At 56.4% G+C, this 19,474-nt stretch overlaps 1 protein-coding gene across 1 annotated transcript in view; it reads right to left on the bottom strand.

Moving 5' to 3' along the window:
* Positions 1 to 1,930: 1,930 nt before the first annotated feature.
* Positions 1,931 to 19,474, bottom strand: part of LOC140407024 (otoancorin-like) — a gene marked incomplete at its 5' end in the record, with an annotated part of 58,747 nt that continues 41,203 nt past the window's right edge. Inside the window, 5 exons of the mRNA XM_072494806.1 lie at positions 1,931 to 2,327; positions 7,041 to 7,185; positions 14,664 to 14,761; positions 16,009 to 16,145; positions 18,679 to 18,821. Of these exons, the coding sequence (XP_072350907.1) occupies positions 2,308 to 2,327; positions 7,041 to 7,185; positions 14,664 to 14,761; positions 16,009 to 16,145; positions 18,679 to 18,821 (543 nt within the window). The remainder of the gene's footprint in view (positions 2,328 to 7,040; positions 7,186 to 14,663; positions 14,762 to 16,008; positions 16,146 to 18,678; positions 18,822 to 19,474) is intronic.

Here is a 19,474-nt window from a genome sequence, read left to right on the forward strand (position 1 = left end):
AGGAAGTTACAGAGATAGGGAGGGGGTGTAGGGGCTGGAGGAAGTTACAGAGATAGGGAGGGGGTGTAGGGGCTGGAGGAGGTTACAGAGGATAGGGAGGGGAGTAGGGGCTGGAGGAGGTACAGAGATAGGAGGGGGTGTAGAGGCTGGAGGAGGTTGCAGAGATAGGGAGGGGGTGTAGGGGCTGGAGAAGTTAGAGATAGGGAGGGGGTGTAGGGGATGGAGGAGGTTACAGAGATAGGGAGGGGGTTGTAGAGGCTGGAGGAGGTTACAGAGATAGGGAGGGGGTGCAGGGGCTGGAGGAGGTTACAGGGATAGGGAGGAGGTGTAGAGGCTGGAGGAGGTTACAGAGATAGGGAGGGGGTGTTGGGGCTGGAGGACATTACAGAGATAGGGAGGGGGTGTAGGGGCTGGAGGAGGTTACAGAGATAGGGAGGGGGTGTAGGGCTGGAGGAGGTTACAGAGATAGGGAGTGGGTGTAGAGGCTGGAGGAGGTTACAGAGATAGGGAGGGGGTGTAGGGCTGGAGGAGGTTACAGGGATAGGGAGGGGGTGTAGAGGCTGGAGGAGGTTACAGAGATAGGGAGTGGGTGTAGCGGGTGGAGGAGGTTGCAGAGATAGGGAGGGGGTGTAGGGGCTGGAGGAGGTTACAGAGATAGGGAGGGGGTGTAGGGGCTGGAGGAGGTTACAGAGATAGGGAGGGGGTGTAGGGGCTGGAGGAGGTTACAGAGATAGGGAGGGGGTGTAGGGGCTGGAGGAGGTTACAGGGATAGGGAGGGGGTGTAGGGGCTGGAGGAGGTTACAGAGATAGGGAGGGGGTGTAGGGGCTGGAGGACGTTACAGAGATAGGGAGGGGGTGTAGGGGCTGGAGGATGTTACAGAGATAGGGAGGGGCTGGAGGAGGTTACAGAGATAGGGAGGGGGTGTCGGGGCTGGAGGAGGTTACAGAGATAGGGAGGGGGTGTAGGGGCTGGTGGAGTTTACAGAGATAGGGAGGGGGTGTGTAGGGGCTGGAGGAGGTTGCAGAGATAGGGAGGGGGTGTAGGGGCTGGAGGAGGTTACAGAGATAGGGAGGGGGTGTAGGGGCTGGAGGACGTTACAGAGATAGGGAGGGGGTGTAGGGGCTGGAGGAGGTTACAGAGATAGGGAGGGGGTGTCGGGGCTGGAGGAGGTTACAGAGATAGGGAGGGGGTGTAGGGGCTGGAGGAGGTTGCAGAGATAGGGAGGGGGTGTAGGGGCTGGAGGAGGTTACAGAGATAGGGAGGGGATGTAGGGGCTGGAGGAGGTTACAGAGATAGGGAGGGGGTGTAGGGGCTGGAGGAGGTTGCAGAGATAGGGAGGGGGTGTAGGGGCTGGAGGAGGTTACAGAGATAGGGAGGGGGTGTAATGTCTGGAGGAGGTTACAGAGATAGGGAGGGGGTGTAGGGGCTGGAGGAGGTTACAGAGATAGGGAGGGGGTCTAGGGACTGGGGGAGGTTACAGAGGGGGTGGGCTGGCCCTTCCGAATTTCAGGAACCATTATTGGGTGGCGAACATTGCAACGATCAGGAAGTGGGGTAGTGAGGGAGGGGTCGGTGTGGGAAGGGGAGGAGGCGGCATCGCGTAGGGGCACGAGTTTAGGGGCACTGGTAACGGCACCTCTGCCGTTCCGGCCAGCTCGGTACTCCACAAGCCCGGTGGTAGCTGAACGGCGCAACGGCCTGCGCTTGCGCGGCGACGGAGCCGGGAATACTCCAGCCGCATCCGCAGGTAAATCCTACCCCCCCCCCCACCCCCCGCAGCGGACGGAGCACCGGTGCGGCCCTTTGCGCCGTTCTTCCTGGCGTAACCGTTCCCACGCCGACGTCAGCACAAAATGGAAAATCAGCCGTTTGTTTCCGTGAACGCATGGCACCAGGAGGGGAAAGGCAGCAAATAAAACCTCTTACACGTGAGAGCGAAATGGTAATTGTTTAATTGGAGATTCGGCAATGAGTGAAGTTCATCCTGACTCGGAAGCCGCGACACTACAGGCTTCGAGTAATCATTCATTCTTAAGCACAATTAACAAATGTACGTCGATTCTACAAAGCCTCCGCTCGGCATTTGTTTCACACAGTCGGTAGGTCGGGCGAGCGGCGAGCAGCAAGCGGTCAGCAATCAGGCAGCAGGAGGAGGTGGCACCGCGAGAGGGACGCCCGCAGCATTGATCAGGGGAGGGGCGCTCCTGGGCTTCCCGTCTTCGGAATGATAAGCGGGGGATCAGAGTGTCAGCAGCAGAATCAGCAGGAGCGTGTGGGCCACGTGAATCAGTCCAAAGCAGCTCGGACTACGGGCTGTGCGACACGGCTGGCAAAGAGAGAGGCAGGTTAGTCCCAGCGCCCAGCTGGTGTGGAATTCGTGTTTCCAGCACGATTCGGGCCCACTGCTCCCGTGCTGGCCTTCCTGCTCCACACGGGCCTCGCACACACCTTCCCCCATCACCATTTTGTCTATTCCTGAATTCCTCGACTGTTTATTCTCCTTCAGCCCCCCCCCCTCTTTAAATTAATCTCTCCGATTCACCTCCCCCACTCCCCCGTGGGAGCGAGTCCCACATTCTCCCCCACTCCCCGTGGGAGCGAGTCCCACATTCTCCCCACTCCCCGTGGGAGCGAGTCCCACATTCTCCCCACTCCCCGTGGGAGCGAGTCCCACATTCTCCCCCACTCACCCCGTGGGAGCGAGTCCCACATTCTCCCCACTCCCTGTGGGAGCGAGTCCCACATTCTACCCCATTCCCTGTGGGAGCGAGTCCCACATTCTCCCCCACTCCCCGTGGGAGCGAGTCCCACATTCTCCCCATTTGCCCATGGGAGCGAGTCCCACATTCTACCCCATTCCCCGTGGGAGCGAGTCCCACATTCTCCCCCACTTCCAGTGGGAGCGAGTCCCACATTCTCCCCACTCCCCGTGGGAAGCGAGTCCCACATTCTCCCCTCCCGTGGGAGCGAGTCCCACATTCTCCCCACTCCCCGTGGGAGCGAGTCCCACATTCTCCCCCACTCCCCGTAGGAGCGAGTCCCACATTCTCCCTACTCCCTGTGGGAGCGAGTCCCACATTCTACCCCATTCCCCGTGGGAGCGAGTCCCACATTCTCCCCCATTGCCCATGGGAGGCGAGTCCCACATTCTACCCCATTCCCCGTGGGAGCGAGTCCCACATTCTCCCCCCACTTCCAGTGGGAGCGAGTCCCACATTCTCCCCACTCCCCGTGGGAGCGAGACCCACATTCTCCCCACTCCCCCTGGGAGCGAGTCCCACATTCTCCCCCACTCCCCGTGGGAGCGAGTCCCACATTCTCCCCCACTCCCCGTGGGAGAGAGTCCCACATTCTCCCCACTCCCTGTGGGAGCGAGTCCCACATTCTACCCCATTCCCTGTGGGAGCGAGTCCCACATTCTCTCCCACATTCTCCCCCATTGCCCATGGGAGCGAGTCCCACATTCTACCCCATTCCCCGTGGGAGCGAGTCCCACATTCTCCCCCACTTCCAGTGTGAGCGAGTCCCACATTCTTCCGCACTCCCCGTGGGAGCGAGTCCCACATTCTCCCCCACTCCCCGTGACAGCGAGTCCCACATTCTTCCCCACTCCCCGTGGGAGCGAGTCCCAAATTCTCCCCCACTTCCTGTGGGAGCGAATCTCACATTCTCCCCCACTCCCTGTGGGAGCGAGTCCCACATTCTCCCCCACTCCCTGTGGGAGCGAGTCCCACATTCTACCCCATTCCCCATGGGAGCGAGTCCCACATTCTCCCCACTCCCCGTGGGAGCGAGTCCCACATTCTCCCCCACTACCCATGGGAGCGAGTCCCACATTCTCCCCCACTCCCAGTGGGAGCGAGTCCCACATTCTCCCCCACTCACTGTGGGAGCAAGTCCCACATTCTCCCCCCACTCACTGTGGGAGCAAGTCCCACATTCTCCCCCACTCGCCGAGGGGACGAGTCCCACTGGTCCATCATGTTTCTGGTAAAAGAACCTAAACTCATTCATCTGTCCAGTCGTAGGAATCTCTCAGTTCTGGGATTATTCTCTTGTGTCTTTTTCACCCATTCCCCAGAGCCTCAATATGTACTGGACGCGCGCAAGCGGGTCTAACTGAGGTATACGGAGACCAAACCCGTGTACAGTGTGTCAAGTGGGGTCTAACTGAGGTATATGGAGAACAGACCCGTGTACAGTGAGTCAAGTGGGGTTTAACTGAGGTATATGGAGAGAGAACCATATACAGTGTGTTAAGTGGGGTCTAACTGAGGTATATGGAGAGAGAATCGTGTACAGTGTGTCAAGTGGGGTCTAACTGAGGTATACGGAGAGAGAACCGTGTACAGTGCGTCAAGTGGGGTCTAACTGAGGTATATGGAGACCAGAACCGTGTACAGTGTGTCAAGTGGGGTCAAACTGAGGTATATGGAGACCAGACCCGTGTACAGTGTGTCAAGTGGGGTCTAACTGAGGTATATGGAGACCAGAACCATGTACAGTGTGTCACATGGGGTCTAACTGAGGTATACGGCGACTCTAACTGTGTACAGTGTGTCACGTGGGGTCTAACTGAAGTATATGGAGAGAGAACCGTGTACAGTGTGTCAAGTGGGGTCTAACTGAGGTATATGGAGACCAGACCCGTGTGCAGTGAGTCAAGTGGAGCCTAACTGAGGTATATGGAGACCAGACCCGTGTACAGTGTGTCAAGTGGGGTCTAACTGAGGTATATGGAGACCAGAACCGTGTACAGTGTGTCAAGTGGAGTCTAACTGAGGTATATGGAGACCAGACCCGTGTACAGTGTGTCAAGTGGGGTCTAACTGAGGTATATGGAGACCAGACCCATGTACAGTGTGTCAAGTGGGGTCTAACTGAGGTATACGGAGACCAGAACCGTGTACAGTGCGTCAAGTGGGGTCTAACTGAGGTATACGGAGACTCTAACTGTGTACAGTGTGTCAAGTGGGGTCTAACTGAGGTATATGGAGACCAGACCCGTGTACAGTGGGTCAAGTGGGGTCTAACTGAGGTATATGGAGACCAGACCCGTGTACAGTGGGTCACATGGGGTCTAACTGAGGTATACGGAGACCAGAACCGCGTACAGTGCGTCAAGTGGGGTCTAACTGAGGTATATGGAGACCAGAACCGTGTACAGTGTGTCAAGTGGGGTCTAACTGAGGTATATGGAGACCAGGACCCGTGTACAGTGTGTCAAGTGGGGTCTAACTGAGGTATATGGAGACCAGAACCGTGTACAGTGTGTCAAGTGGGGTCTAACTGAGGTATACGGAGACTCTAACTGTGTACAGTGTGTCAAATGGGGTCTAACTGAGGTATATGGAGACCAGACCCGTGTACAGTGTGTCAAGTGGGGTCTAACTGAGGTATATGGAGAGAGAACCGTGTACAGTGTGTCACGTGGGGTCTAACTGAGGTATATGGAGACCAGACCCGTGTACAGTGTGTCAAGTCGGGTCTAACTGAGGTATATGGAGAGAGAACCGTGTACAGTATGTCACATGGGGTCTGAGGTATATGGAGACCAGAACCGTGTACAGTGTGTCAAGTGGGGTCTAACTGAGGTATATGGAGACCAGACCCGTGTACAGTGTGTCAAGTCGGGTCTAACTGAGGTATACGGAGAGAGAACCGTGTACAGTGTGTCACATGGGGTCTAACTGAGGTATATGGAGAGAGAACTGTGTACAGTGTGTCACATGGGGTCCAACTGAGGTATATGGAGACCAGACCCGTGTACAGTGTGTCAAGTGGGGTCTAACTGAGGTATATGGAGACCAGACCCGTGTACAGTGTGTCAAGTCGGGTCTAACTGAGGTATATGGAGAGAGAACCGTGTACAGTGAGTCACATGGGGTCTGAGGTATATGGAGACCAGAACTGTGTACAGTGTGTCACATGGGGTCTAACTGAGGTATACGGAGACCAGACCCGTGTACAGTGTGTCACATGGGGGTCTAACTGAGGTATACGGAGACCAGACCCGTGTACAGTGTGTCACATGGGGTCTAACTGAGGTATATGGAGACCAGACCCGTGTACAGTGTGTCAAGTGGGGTCTAACTGAGGTATACGGAGACCAGAACCGTGTACAGTGTGTCAAGTGGGGTCTAACTGAGGTATATGGAGACCAGAACCGTGTACAGTGAGTCACATGGGGTCTAACTGAGGTATACGGAGACCAGACCCGTGTACAGTGTGTCACATGGGGTCTAACTGAGGTATACGGAGACCAGACCCGTGTACAGTGTGTCACATGGGGTCCTAACTGAGGTATACGGAGACCAGACCCGTGTACAGTGTGTCACATGGGGTCTAACTGAGGTATATGGAGACCAGACCCGTGTACAGTGTGTCAAGTGGGGTCTAACTGAGGTATACGGAGACCAGAACCGTGTACAGTGTGTCAAGTGGGGTCTAACTGAGGTATATGGAGACCAGACCCGTGTACAGTGAGTCACATGGGGTCTAACTGAGGTATATGGAGACCAGACCCGTGTACAGTGAGTCACATGGGGTCTAACTGAGGTATATGGAGAGAGAACTGTGTACAGTGTGTCACGTGGGGTCTAACTGAGGTATATGGAGACCAGAACCGTGTACAGTGTGTCAAGTGGGGTCTAACTGAGGTATACGGAGACCAGACCCGTGTACAGTGTGTCAAGTGGGGTCTAACTGAGGTATATGGAGAGAGAATTGTGTACAGTGTGTCACGTGGGGTCTAACTGAGGTATATGGAGACCAGAACCGTGTACAGTGTGTCAAGTGGGGTCTAACTGAGGTACACCGAGACCAGACCCATGTACAGTGTGTCACATGGAGTCTAACTGTGGTATATGGAGAAGTGTACACAGCACTCCAAGTGGAGGTTGGGATGGGGTTGTTGGGGGTGAATCTTTGGAAACCTTTCCGATACGGGATCCTGGAACCTCAGTCGCTGGGTCTATCGCTGACCCATCGAGAGATTTCTGAGCGCTACGAGGGGTTTGCGGAGTTTCGGAGGACCTACCGAGGATCTTGGAGACCTTGGCGGGGATACCCAGTGCTTCATTTACAGCCGACTGCTGATCCTCAGACAAGGCCTCAAACTGGGCCTTGGTTACGGCTGCCGCGTTCTCCGGTCCGAGGTTCTCCAGCTGGGAGACGGAGAGAGCCTACAAGGGACAGAAATGGTGATGGGGGGGGGTGTCAACGGCCCGTCTGTATTCATTTCCCGCTCCCCTCCCCAACCACACCCGTCACCCCCTCCACCCTCTCCTGCAGGCTCTGAATGACCTCTCTCGCCAATGCCCCCCTCCCCACCTCAGCTGCCCCTCTGCGGGGTGGGGCGGTATCTCAGCCGAGGCGTGGTGAGATTCCGACAGGACCTTCCACACACAAACGGCCATCAAACAGATTGGGACAGCCAGGCACAGGGGACGCTAGCCAGGGGAGGCGAAAAAAGGTGTGCTGGGGGGAGGGAGAGAGAGAGTGAGGGGGGGGGGGGGTAGGGAGAGGGGGAGGGAGAGTGAGGGGGGGGAGGGAGGGTGAGGGGGGGGAGGGAGGAGAGAGGTGGAGGGAGAGGGAGGAGAGGGAGAGGGAGGGAGAGGGAGAGGGAGGGAGACGGAGAGGGAGGGACACAGAGGGAGAGGGAGAGGGAGAGGGATGGAGAGAGAAGCGGAGGAGGTTTAGGAAGTGTATTACAGAGTTCAGGGCCCCCCACCAGAGGCTGGAAGGGGTTACAGAGATAGGGAGGGGGTGCAGGGTTTGGAGGAGGTTACAGAGATAGGGAGGGGGTGTGGGGGCTGGAGGAGGTTACAGAGATAGGGAGGGGGTGTAGGGGATGGAGGAGGTTACAGAGATAGGGAGGGGGTGTAGGGGCTGGAGGAGGTTACAGAGATAGGGAGGGGGTGTAGGGGCTGGAGGAGGTTACAGAGATAGGGAGGGGGTGTAGGGGCTGGAGGAGGTTACAGAGATAGGGAGGGGGTGTAGGGGCTGGAGGAGGTTACAGAGATAGGGAGGGGGTGTAGGGGCTGGAGGAGGTTACAGAGATAGGGAGGGAGTGTGGGGGCTGGAGGAGGTTACAGAGATAGGGAGGGGGAGTGGGGGCTGGAGGAGGTTACAGAGATAGGGAGGGGGTGTAGGGGCTGGAGGAGGTTACAGAGATAGGGAGTGGGTGTAGGGGCTGGAGGAGGTTACAGAGATAGGGAGGGGGTGTAGGGGCTGGAGGAGGTTAAAGAGATAGGGAGGGGGTGTAGGGGCTGGAGGAGGTAAAAGAGATAGGGAGGGGTGTAGGGGCTGGAGGAGGTTACAGAGATAGGGAAGGGGTGTAGGGGCTGGAGCAGGTTACAGAGATAGGGAGGGAGTGTGAGGGCTGGAGGAGGTTACAGAGATAGGGAGGGGGTGTAGGGGCTGGAGGAGGTTACAGAGATAGGGAGGGGGTGTAGGGGCTGGAGGAGGTTACAGAGATAGGGAGGGGGAGTAGGGGCTGGAGGGGGTTACAGAGATAGGGAGGGGGTGTAGGGGCTGGAGGAGGTTACAGAGATAGGGAGGGGGAGTAGGGGCTGGAGGAGGTTACAGAGATAGGGAGGGGGTGTGAGGGCTGGAGGAGGTTACAGAGTTAGGGAGGGGATGTAGGGGCTGGAGGAGGTTACAGAGTTAGGGAGGGGATGTAGGGGCTGGAGGAGGTTACAGAGATAGGGAGGGGGTGTAGGGGCTGGAGGAGGTTACAGAGATAGGGAGGGGGTGTAGGGGCTGGAGGAGGTTACAGAGATAGGGAGGGGGTGTAGGGGCTGGAGGAGGTTACAGAGTTAGGGAGGGGGTGTAGGGGCTGGAGGAGGTTACAGAGATAGGGAAGGGGTGTAGGGGCTGGAGGAGGTTACAGAGTTAGGAAGGGGTGTAGGGGCTGGAGGAGGTTACAGAGATAGGGAAGGGGTGTAGGGGCTGGAGGGGGTTACAGAGATAGTGAGGGGGTGTAGGGGCTGGAGGAGGTTCCAGAGATAGGAGGGGGAGTAGGGGCTGGAGGAGGTTACAGAGATAGGGAGGGGGTGTAGGGGTTGGAGGAGGTTACAGTGATAGGGAGGGGGTTTAGGGGCTGGAGGAGGTTACACAGATAGGGAGGGGGTGTATGGGCTGGAGGAGGTTACAGAGATAGGGAGGGGGTGTGGGGGCTGGAGGAGGTTACAGAGATAGGGGAAGGGGTGTAGGGGCTGGAGGAGGTTACAGAGATAGGGAGGGGGGTAGGGGCTGGAGGAGGTTACAGAGAGGGAGGGGGTGTCGGGGTTGGAGGAGGTTACAGAGATAGGAGGGGCTGGAGGAGGTTACAGAGATAGGGAGGGGGTGTAGGGGCTGGAGGAGGTTACAGAGATAGGGAGTGGGTGTAGGGGCTGGAGGAGGTTACAGAGATAGGGAGGGGGTGTAGGGGCTGGAGGAGGTTACAGAGATAGGGAGGGGTGTAGGGGCTGGAGGAGGTTACAGAGATAGGGAAGGGGTGTAGGGGCTGGAGCAGGTTATAGAGATAGGGAGGGAGTGTGAGGGCTGGAGGAGGTTACAGAGATAGGGAGGGGGTGTAGGGGCTGGAGGAGGTTACAGAGATAGGGAGGGGGTGTAAGGGCTGGAGGAGGTTACAGAGATAGGGAGGGGGTGTAGGGGCTGGAGGAGGTTACAGAGATAGTGAGGGGTGTCGGGGCTGGAGGAGGATACAGAGATAGGGAGTGGGTGTAGGGGCTGGAGGGGGTTACAGAGATAGGGAGGGAGTGTAGGGGCTGGAGGAGGTTACAGAGATAGGGAGGGGGGTGCAGGGGCTGGAGGAGGTTACAGAGATAGGAGGAGGGTGTAGGGGCTGGAGGAGGTTACAGAGATAGGGAGGGGGAGTAGGGGCTGGAGGAGGTTACAGAGATAGGGAGGGGGTGTGAGGGCTGGAGGAGGTTACAGAGTTAGGGAGGGGGTGTAGGGGCTGGAGGAGGTTACAGAGATAGGAAGGGGTGTAGGGGCTGGAGGAGGTTACAGAGATAGGGAACGGGTGTAGGGGCTGGAGGGGGTTACAGAGATAGGGAGGGGGTGTAGGGGCTGGAGGAGGTTCCAGAGATAGGGAGGGGGAGTAGGGGCTGGAGGAGGGTGGTTACAGAGATAGGGAGGGGGTGTAGGGGCTGGAGGAGGTTACAGAGATAGGGAGGGGGTGTGGGGGCTGGAGGAGGTTACAGAGATAGGGAGGGGGTGTAAGGGCTGGAGGAGGTTACAGAGATAGGGAGGGGGTAGGGGCTGGAGGAGGTTACAGAGAGGAAGGGGGTGTTGGGGTTGGAGGAGGTTACAGAGATAGGGAGGGGCTGGAGGAGGTTACAGAGATAGGGAGGGAGTGTAGGGGCTGGAGGAGGTTACAGAGAAAGGGAGGGGGTATAGGGGCTGGAGGAGGTTACAGAGATAGGGAGGGGGTATAGGGGCTGGAGGAGGTTACAGAGATAGGGAGGGGTGTAGGGGCTGGAGGAGGTTACAGAGATAGGGAGGGGGTGTAAGGGCTGGAGGAGGTTACTGAGATAGGGAGGGGGTGTAGGGGCTGGAGGAGGTTACAGAGATAGGGAGGGGGTATAGGGGCTGGAGTAGGTTACAGAGATAGGGAAGGGGGTGTAGGGGCTGGAGGAGGTTACAGAGGTAGGGAGAGGGTGTAGGGCTGGAGGAGGTTACAGAGATAGGGAGGGGTGTAGGGGCTGGAGGAGGTTACAGAGATAGGGAGGGGGTGCAGGCGGTGGAGGAGGTTACAGAGATAGGGAGGGGGTGTAGGGCTGGAGGAGGTTACAGAGATAGGGAGAGGTATAGGGGCTGGAGGAGGTTACAGAGATAGGGAGGGGGTAGGGAGGGGTGTAGGGGCTGGAGGGGGTTACAGAGATAGGGAGGGGGTCTAGGGGCTGGAGGAGGTTACAGAGGTAGGGAGAGGGTGTAGGGCTGGAGGAGGTTACAGAGATAGGGAGAGGTATAGGGGCTGCAGGAGGTTACAGAGATAGGGAGAGGGTAGGGAGGGGGTGTAGGGGCTGGAGGGGGTTACAGAGATAGGGAGGGGGTGTAGGGGCTGGAGGAGGTAACAGAGATAGGGAGGGGGTATAGGGGCTGGAGTAGGTTACAGAGATAGGGAGGGGGGGTGTATGGGCTGGAGGAGGTTACAGAGATAGGGAGGGGGTGTAGGGGCTGGAGGAGGTTACAGAGATAGGGAGGGGGAGTCGGGGATGGAGGAGGTTACAGAGGTAGGGAGAGGGTGTAGGGGCTGGAGGAGGTTACAGAGATAGGGAGGGGGTGTAGGGGCTGGAGGAGGTTACAGAGATAGGGAGGGGGAGTAGGGGCTGGAGGGGGTTACAGAGATAGGGAGGGGGTGTAGGGGCTGGAGGAGGTTACAGAGATAGGGTGGGGGAGTAGGGGCTGGAGGAGGTTACAGAGATAGGGAGGGGGTGTGAGGGCTGGAGGAGGTTACAGAGTTAGGGAGGGGATGTAGGGGCTGGAGGAGGTTACAGAGTTAGGGAGGGGATGTAGGGGCTGGAGGAGGTTACAGAGATAGGGAGGGGGTGTAGGGGCTGGAGGAGGTTACAGAGATAGGGAGGGGGTGTAGGGGCTGGAGGAGGTTACAGAGATAGGGAGGGGGTGTAGGGGCTGGAGGAGGTTACAGAGTTAGGGAGGGGGTGTAGGGGCTGGAGGAGGTTACAGAGATAGGGAAGGGGTGTAGGGGCTGGAGGAGGTTACAGAGTTAGGAAGGGGTGTAGGGGCTGGAGGAGGTTACAGAGATAGGGAAGGGGTGTAGGGGCTGGAGGGGGTTACAGAGATAGGGAGGGGGTGTAGGGGCTGGAGGAGGTTACAGAGATAGGGAGGGGGTGTAGGGGCTGGAGGAGGTTACAGAGATAGGGAGGGGGTGTAGGGGTTGGAGGAGGTTACAGTGATAGGGAGGGGGTTTAGGGGCTGGAGGAGGTTACACAGATAGGGAGGGGGTGTATGGGCTGGAGGAGGTTACAGAGATAGGGAGGGGGTGTGGGGGCTGGAGGAGGTTACAGAGATAGGGAAGGGGTGTAGGGGCTGGAGGAGGTTACAGAGATAGGGAGGGGGGTAGGGGCTGGAGGAGGTTACAGAGAGGGAGGGGGTGTCGGGGTTGGAGGAGGTTACAGAGATAGGGAGGGGCTGGAGGAGGTTACAGAGATAGGGAGGGGGTGTAGGGGCTGGAGGAGGTTACAGAGATAGGGAGTGGGTGTAGGGGCTGGAGGAGGTTACAGAGATAGGGAGGGGGTGTGGGGGAAGGAGGAGGTTACAGAGATAGGGAGGGGGGTGTAGGGGCTGGAGGAGGTTACAGAGATAGGGAGAGGGTGTAGGAGCTGGAGGAGGTTACAGAGATAGGGAGGGGGTGTAGCGGCTGGAGGAGGTTACACAGATAGGGAGGGGGTGTATGGGCTGGAGGAGGTTACAGAGATAGGGAGGGGGTGTAGGGGCTGGAGGAGGTTACAGAGATAGGGAGGGGTTGTTGGGGCTGGAGGAAGTTACAGAGATAGGGAGGGGGTGTAGGGGCTGGAGGAGGTTACAGGGATAGGGAGGGGGGTGAAGGGGCTGGAGGAGGTTACAGAGATAGGGAGGGGGTGTTGGGGCTGGAGGGGGTTACAGAGATAGGAAGGGGGGTGTAGGGGCTGGAGGAGGTTACAGAGATAGGAAGGGGGGTGTAGGGGCTGGGGGAATCAGTCTTCTCAATAACCTTTCTCGCAATCGCTCATCATAAATGCCAAAGACTATTTGATTCCGCAACATCGACTCCACAACGGAGGAAAAATTAGCGGCCTGTGCTCTTAGCCTTAAATCCGTAATAAATGAATCAATCGATTCTCCTCTCAGGGGCAGCCCTTTTCCCGAACACGTGTCGGTCGTACGTCTCATTGACGCGCGTTTTCCAACCTGCATCAAATTTCTCCACCGCCTGTTCAAACATTTTTTCATCCTTTCTGTCTGTGAATTGAAATGAATGAAATAATTCCCATGCCTGCAGCCCAGCCAAATCGAGGCGGAGCGTGATTGTTCCGCGATCAGGAGCTGATCAAGGCAAAGGCCGATAAAAGAAATTCCTGTTTCAAATGTTTCCAGTTTAGGCTGAGTTTAGCGCTCGCCCAGAGGCGTGCTGGCTTTTTCAGGCCCCCCAGCTTGCCATCCGCAACTTGGTGCTGTCTTCGAGATCTGCCTTTGGGGGGGCAGCACGGTAGCATTGTGGATAGCACACTTGCTTCACAGCTCCAGGGCCCCCAGGTTCGATTCCCGGCTTGGGTCACTGTCTGTGCGGAGTCTGCACGTCCTCCCCCCGTGTGTGCGTGGGTTTCCTCCGGGTGCTCCGGTTTCCTCCCACAGTCCAAAGATGCGCAGGTTCGGTGGATTGGCCGTGATAAATTGTCCCTTAGTGTCCAAAATTGCCCTTAGTGTTGGGTGGGGTTACTGGGTTATGGGGATAGGGTCGGGTGCTCCTTCCAAGAGTGCCGACTCGATGGGCCGAATGGCCTCCTTCTGCACTGTAAATTATATCTATGAAGACGTGCAGGTTAGGTGGATTGGCCGCGCAAAAATTGCCCTTAGGTTAGGTAGGGTTACGGGGAAAGGGTGGAGGTGTGGGCTTAAGTAGGGTGCTCTTTCCGAGAGCTGGTGCAGACTTGATGGGCCAAATGGTCTCCTTCTGCACTGTAAATTCTATGAATCTATGTAGCGGCTCGATTGCTCTTGTTTTCTTTCGAGACTCTGAGCTAACTTTTTAACCCTTAATGCTTACATTTTAGTAACACACTCCTGGTACCATGTGGTGTTCTTTGTGATTATTGTACTCAGGATGGATGTTGTAGTGTTCACAAAGACCACAGAAGCTAAGTTCATTGACAAAGCTAACATTTATTTATAGTACTTAATTAAGCTTGACCACTTACTCCCGGAGTAAACAATAATTTAATGTATAATCTACACTCAACTACACTAGTCTCAATACTCTATCTATCATAGAATTTACAGTGCAGGAGGCCATTCAGCCCATCGAGTCTGCACCGGCCCTTGGAAAGAGCACCCGACCCAAGTCCCACGCCTCGACCTTATCCCCTATAACCAGTAACCCCACCTAACCTTGAAGGGCAATTTAGAATTGCCAATCCAACTAACCTGCGCATCTTTGGACTGTGGGAGGAAACCGGAGCACCCGGAGGAAACCCACGCAGACACGGGGGAGAACGTGCAGACTCCGCACAGACAGTGACCCAAGCCGGGAATCGAACCCGGGACCCGGGATCTGTGAAGCAACGGTGCTAACCAATATGCTACCATGCTGCCCTTGCATCTAATGCTGTACTGAGCTCTCTATCGCTGCTCTCTCTAGCTCTCCTCTCCAACCTTCTCCCAGAAGTCTGCGAGTCACGGCTTTACATAGCATCTAGCTCCATCTAGTGATTAATTATGGTACGGCATTAACCCTTTGTCTTCTGGACATTTCCTATAATGTCTGTTCAATAGGCTCCCGAGGAGGACAGGGGTGGGAGAGCCTTCCTTGGAAACTCCTTCTGTTTGCCCAACGTGACTCTGACCTTCTGGGCTGCACAAATGGCCTCTCCCTCCCCCTCCAGCACCCCTCCACCCTGACTGATCCCAATCCCCCTCCTCCGCCATACTCCACCTGGAATCTCTCGGGCGGGATGCATGCGACTGCGGTGGAGCTGACGTACGGCATGACGGAGCGGCTCAAACTCATCAGGTCCTGGCTGCTGGCTCCAGCTGTAGGGGTCGGAGAGAGGGACGTGGGGGGGGGGGGGGGGGAGGGGAGAGAGGAGATTATTAGGCGCGCAGCGAGACGCACTGAGGGGGCAGGAGGCTGGCAACGGGGCCTCCGACCTTGAACCCCGAGACGGCGCGCAAGACCGCACCCGACAGGCAGTTTGGCCGCGATGGGGTACTCGTCTCTGGGACGCCTATTCCGCGAGCTGGGGGCGGGGGGGGGTCCCTGGGGACGAGGCCACAAACCTCTCTGCTACCCTGGCCGACGTAACCGGGGGGGGGTGGGGCCCCTGGGGGCCCACGGTCACCAATGCCCTCAAGGGGAATCCAGGAAAGGTGTCACCCCAATTGGTGCTCAGCAGGATCCCGTTTGGGAACCGGGTGCGGTTGGGGGAGGGGGGGGGGCGGGTGTTCCTCGCTCGCGGCGGTCTCTCAGCGCTGCGAGCGGGATTGAACCCCACCTGACACCGCTCACCTCGCAGCGGTTTGGACCCAAGACCCGGTGACATGGGAGTGTCCCTTTTAAGAAAGGTTTTTTATCTTATCACATGGCTTCAGTGATGTCATTGTGTGGGTGGAGCTGGGCTGTGGCTCCGTGAGCTGTTCACAGTTGGCTGCCGTGGACTCAGACAGGGAAGTGTTTCTGGCCTGTCTCTCTGTATTTTCATTTTCAATATCTGCCCCAGTGGAAAACCCATTGATTATAGCCACCTGTTTTGGTAACGTAAAAGCTGCTGGTGAGGCGGGGTCAGAATCTCAGGAAAAGCCAGTCTTATACAAGTGAGAAGGCAGAGTGCTGGGTCACGCCTGTGAAAAAGGGTTTTGGGGGATTTTGTTTTTGAATTGGAACAGTTAAGGGCGAATTCATCAAGTGTTATGCATTGATTACAGTAACTAAAGACAGTGGGTGTATTTATGTTGGCAATTGATAAAAATTCTTGCTTTGTGTTTATAGAAATGTTATTCTTAGAATAAAGCTTGATTTGATTAATGAGTATGGAAAGACTGCTGAATCGCACCTGAAGGGAAGGCAGAGCCAAATTCAACAAAAGGTTAGAGGTCAGGTGAACTCCAGAATACACTCTGGAGTTTTTTGAAACGCTGACCCAGAACACCAGTGAGTCAGAGACAGACGGAGGTCGCAGGCGAGACACTGCCCCCCCCCCCCCCTTACCCCAGCCCCCACCTCTCGAAGGGAGTCACGTGGAAGGGTTTGCGCAGAGCGGCGGTGACGCGCTCTCTCTTACCGGCTACGTTCCCGAGTTGAGACATCTGAGCGTCGGACCACCCGCTCATCGGGCCGAAGACCACCGCCATTTTCCTCTTGAGAAGGTCCAGGACATCGGGGGGACAGGTCAGCTGACCGAAGCTCCTGGCCGCATTCCTGCCCCGCAACAGGAAAGATTCCATTTCAGTTACGGATATGTAAGCTCCCTCTACACTGTCCCCATCAAACACTCCCAGCACAGGTACAGCACGGGGTTAGATACAGAGTAAAGCTCCCTCGACACTGTCCCCATCAAACACTCCCGGGACAGGTACAGCACGGGGTTAGATACAGAGTAAAGCTCCCTCTACACTGTCCTCATCAAACACTCCCAGGACAGGGACAGCACGGGGTTAGATACAGAGTAAAGCTCCCTCTATACTGTCCCCATCAAACACTCCCAGGACAGGTACAGCACGGGGTTAGATACAGAGTAAAGCTCCCTCTACACTGTCCTCATCAAACACTCCCAGGACAGGGACAGCACGGGGTTAGATACAGAGTAAAGCTCCCTCTATACTGTCCCCATCAAACACTCCCAGGACAGGGACAGCACGGGGTTAGATACAGAGTAAAGCTCCCTCGACACTGTCCCCATCAAACACTCCCAGGGCAGGTACAGCACGGGGTCAGATACAGAGTAAAGCTCCCTCTACACTGTCCTCATCAAACACTCCCAGGACAGGTACAGCACGGGGTTAGATACAGAGTAAAGCTCCCTCAACACTGTCCCCATCAAACACTCCCAGGACAGGTACAGCACGGGGTTAGATACAGAGTAAAGCTCCCTCTACACTGTCCCCATCAAACACTCCCAGGACAGGTACAGCACGGGGTTAGATACAGAGTAAAGCTCCTTCTACACTGTCCCCATCAAACACTCCCAGGACAGGTACAGCACGGGGTTCGATACAGAGTAAAGCTCCCTCTACACTGTCCCCATCAAACACTCCCAGGACAGGTACAGCACGGGTTTAGATACAGCGTAAAGCTCCTTCTACACTGTCCCCATCAAACACTCCCAGGACAGGGACAGCACGGGGTTAGATACAGAGTAAAGCTCCCTCGACACTGTCCCCATCAAACACTCCCAGGGCAGGTACAGCACGGGGTCAGATACAGAGTAAAGCTCCCTCTACACTGTCCTCATCAAACACTCCCAGGACAGGTACAGCACGGGGTTAGATACAGAGTAAAGCTCCCTCGACACTGTCCCCATCAAACACTCCCAGGGCAGGTACAGCACGGGGTTAGATACAGAGTAAAGCTCCCTCTACACTGTCCCCATCAAACACTCCCAGGACAGGTACAGCACGGGGTTAGATACAGAGTAAAGCTCCTTCTACACTGTCCCCATCAAACACTCCCAGGACAGGTACAGCACGGGTTTAGATACAGCGTAAAGCTCCCTCTACACTGTCCCCATCAAACACTCCCAGGACAGGTACAGCACGGGGTTAGATACAGAGTAAAGCTCCCTCTACACTGTCCCCATCAAACACTCCAAGGACAGGTACAGCACGGGGTTAGACACAGAGAAAAGCTCCCTCTACACTGTCCCCATCAAACACTCCCAGGACAGGTACAGCACGGGTTTAGATATAGAGTAAAGCTCCCTCCACACTGTCCCCATCAAACACTCCCAGGACAGGTACAGCACAGGGTTAGATACAGAGTAAAGCTCCCTCTACACTGTCCCCATCAAACACTCCCAGGACAGGTACAGCACGGGGTTAGATACAGAGTAAAGCTCCCTCCACACTGTCCCCATCAAACACTCCCAGGACAGGTACAGCGCGGGGTTAGATACAGAGTAAAGCTCCCTCTACACTGTCCCCATCAAACACTCCCAGGACAGGTACAGCACGGGGTTAGATACAGAGTAAAGCTCCCTCTGCACTGTCCCCATCAAAACTCCCAGCACAGGTACAGCACGGGGTTAGATACAGAGTAAAGCTCCCTCTACACTGTCCCCATCAAAACTCCCAGCACAGGTACAGCACGGGGTTAGATACAGAGTAAAGCTCCCTCTACACTGTCCCCATCAAAACTCCCAGGACATGTACAGCACGGGGTTAGATACAGAGTAAAGCTCCCTCTACACTGTCCCTATCAAACACTCCCAGGACAGGTACAGCACGGGGTTAGATACAGAGTAAAGCTCCCTCTACACTGTCCCCATCAAACACTCCCAGGACAGGTACAGCACGGGGTTAGATACAGAGTAAAGCTCCCTCTACACTGTCCCCATCAAACACTCCCAGGACAGGTACAGCACGGGGTTAGATACAGAGTAAAGCTCCCTCTACACTGTCTCCATCAAACACTCCCAGGACAGGTACAGCACGGGGTTAGATACAGAGTAAAGCTCCCTCTACACTGTCCCCATCAAACACTCCCAGGACAGGTCCAGCACGGGGTTAGATACAGAGTAAAGCTCCCTCTACACTGTCCCCATCAAACACTCCCAGGACAGGTCCAGCACGGGGTTAGATACAGAGTAAAGCTCCCTCTACACTGTCCCCATCAAACACTCCCAGGACAGGTACAGCACGGGGTTAGATACAGAGTAAAGCTCCCTCTACAGTGTCCCCATCAAACACTCCCAGGACAGGGACAGCACGGCCTGTATGAAGCAGCGGGGACTGACCTGACCGCATCGTTCTGTAGCTGGTTAATCTGCGCCTCCTTCATTCCGCAGATGAAGTTGCCCAGACCACTGAACTGGATGGTGTCCAGATCGGCTGTGGTGATGTTGTTCAGCTCCAGGTAACGTTCCAACACAGCAGCTCTCTGTAAGTGCAGGACAGGCAGGGCGGGATCAGTCAGGGGGAAGGGGCCTCCCTCTGCTCCCGACTGACAATCTTCCCTCCCAAACCTTCAATCCTCCTGCTCTGCTCAACTCAGCTTCATCACAGGGAGTCACTCACACCTCCGGGTGGAGGAGGAATCGACCTCTGGAACCTCCTCCATCCCCCTACACCCCCTCCCTATCGCTGTAACCTCCTCCAGCCCCTACACCCCCTCCCTATCTCTGTAACCTCCTCCATCCCCTACACCCCCTCCCTATCTCTGGAACCTCCTCCATCCCCCTACACCCCCTCCCTATCTCTGCAACCTCCTCCATCCCCTACACCCCCTCCCTATCACTGTAACCTCCTCCATCCCCCTACACCCCCTCCCTATCTCTGTAACCTCCTCCAGCTCCTACACCCCCTCCCTATCTCTGTAACCTCCTCCAGCCCCTACACCCCCTCCCTATCTCTGTAACCTCCTCGAGCCCCTACACCCCCTCCCTATCTCTGGAACCTCCTCCATCCCCCTACACCCCCTCCCTATCTCTGGAACCTCCTCCAGCCCCGACACCCCCTCCCTATCTCTGGAACCTCCTCCATCCCCCTACACCCCCTCCCTATCTCTGTAACCTCCTCCAGCCCCTACACCCC

The sequence above is a fragment of the Scyliorhinus torazame genome, unplaced genomic scaffold (assembly GCF_047496885.1).
Source record: "Scyliorhinus torazame isolate Kashiwa2021f unplaced genomic scaffold, sScyTor2.1 scaffold_1100, whole genome shotgun sequence".
In the NCBI taxonomy this organism is placed as follows: Eukaryota; Metazoa; Chordata; class Chondrichthyes; order Carcharhiniformes; family Scyliorhinidae; genus Scyliorhinus; species Scyliorhinus torazame.